The 1,602-nt window shown below is 61.4% G+C and overlaps 1 protein-coding gene across 1 annotated transcript in view; it reads right to left on the reverse strand.

Annotated features, from left to right (window-relative positions):
- Positions 1 to 162: 162 nt before the first annotated feature.
- COPS7A (COP9 signalosome subunit 7A) overlaps positions 163 to 1,602 on the reverse strand; it is a 5,463-nt gene continuing 4,023 nt past the window's right edge. Inside the window, exons 5-7 of the mRNA XM_010844946.1 lie at positions 1,384 to 1,586; positions 486 to 591; positions 163 to 318 (exon numbers count right to left, since the gene is read on the reverse strand). Of these exons, the coding sequence (XP_010843248.1) occupies positions 163 to 318; positions 486 to 591; positions 1,384 to 1,586 (465 nt within the window). The remainder of the gene's footprint in view (positions 319 to 485; positions 592 to 1,383; positions 1,587 to 1,602) is intronic.

Genomic DNA, 1,602 nt, shown 5'->3' on the forward strand with positions numbered 1-1,602 from the left:
CTTGGCGCTCCCTCGGAGCCTGGCAAGGAGGAAAGAGAGACAGAGGGGGCTGTAGGGAACCGCTAGGCACTGCAACCCCCCAATTCCTGACCCCCACAAGCTTCTGAAGGGATGAGGGAGGCAGGAGCAGGCAGCCTGGACTGGAGTGGCCCCCACACCCGCTCACCCCTTGCCCTTGGAGGCTTTTTTGCTGGGCTGGCGCTGGTTGGTGCCCGGGGCCGGCTCCCTCAGCTCAGTCAGGTGCTGCTCGGGGTCCTGAGATGTGGCCGCGGCCGCCGCGGCTGTTGTAACCTTAATGGTTTTCTTCAGGTTGGCGACCTACCCAGAGGAAAGGAATGGGGGGAAACAAGGAAGGTTCCAGACCCTGACTGTCCCTGCCCACCTGGTCTGTCTCCACCACCACCGTCCAAACCCCTCTGCCTGGGACAAGTGGCCCGAGCCAGAGGAGGAGCTGGGTTCAGCCAGCTGGCCCCCCAACCGCTCACCTCACTCTCGATCTGCTGCTTCAAGCCCAGCTGCTGCTCCTTGTGCTGGTTGGCCCGGCTCACCTGCTCCTCAATGCCTGACAGGACCACCTCGCAGCCCACACACCTGTGGGAATTGGCGGGGAGGAGGTCAGCGTGGGAGGGCGTTGACCACAGATTCACGAGGAAAAGACTCAGGGAGACCCCTCAGTCCTGGTGTCGGGAACCCTGTCTGAGCTAGAAGCTTCGCCAGGGCACGTGGAGACCGCCTATGACAAAATTCCCAGGACAGAAGGACACTCAGGGAGGAAGAGGGAGGAGACAGGCAGTGCCTGGAGTGATGTGCAAGACGGGAAAGGGAAAGTGTTAGCTGCTCAGTCATGTCCGAGTCTTTGCGACCCTATGGACTGTAGCCCACCAGGCTCCTCTGTCCATGGGATTCTCCAGGCAAGAATACTGTAGTGGGTTGCCATGCCCTTCTCCAGGGGATCTTCTCAACCCAGGGACTGAACCCAGGTCTCCTGTATTGCAGACAGGTTCTTTACCTTCCTTGGAAGCCCCCCCAAAATGGGAGTAGGAGCTAAAACAGAAACAGGGTGGCAAAGGTTACAGAGGAAAAAAGGAAGGCACGTTAACAAACCGAAGTCACACAAGAACACAAAGAAAACAGACGTGGGAGAGGCCAGTGGCCTGTGGACAGTGCTGGTCACAGAGCGGGGGAGCTGCATCCAGCCTGAGACTGGTGACCCACCCCCCAGGGGACCACGACTCAAGGTTACCACCCCCTCCCACACCAGGTACTCCAGGCATGCTTCTCCCTCCGGCCCCTACCCCTCCTCCTTCCCTTTCAAACTCACATCCTCTGCCCTGCCCAGCCCTCCTCCCTCTCCAAAGCACCCCTCCCTTCCTGGGGTCTCACCACTCCTGCAGGGTCCGGGCGATGGCGCTGAGGTCCTGGCGCTGGATGTCCCGCCCAATGCTGTAGTCGACCTCCAGCCGCTGGTGGCGCTGGTCCAGGGAGCCGCGCAGCACGTCGGCGTACACGGCCTCGATGACCAGGTCTTCTAGCTGCCTCACGTTGCGCAGGGCCAGCGCCTCCAGCAGCACTGCATAGGGGATACACCGGGGCCCCAGGGCG

The sequence above is a fragment of the Bison bison genome, unplaced genomic scaffold (assembly GCF_000754665.1).
Source record: "Bison bison bison isolate TAMUID 2011002044 unplaced genomic scaffold, Bison_UMD1.0 scf7180017864213, whole genome shotgun sequence".
Classification (NCBI taxonomy): Eukaryota; Metazoa; Chordata; class Mammalia; order Artiodactyla; family Bovidae; genus Bison; species Bison bison.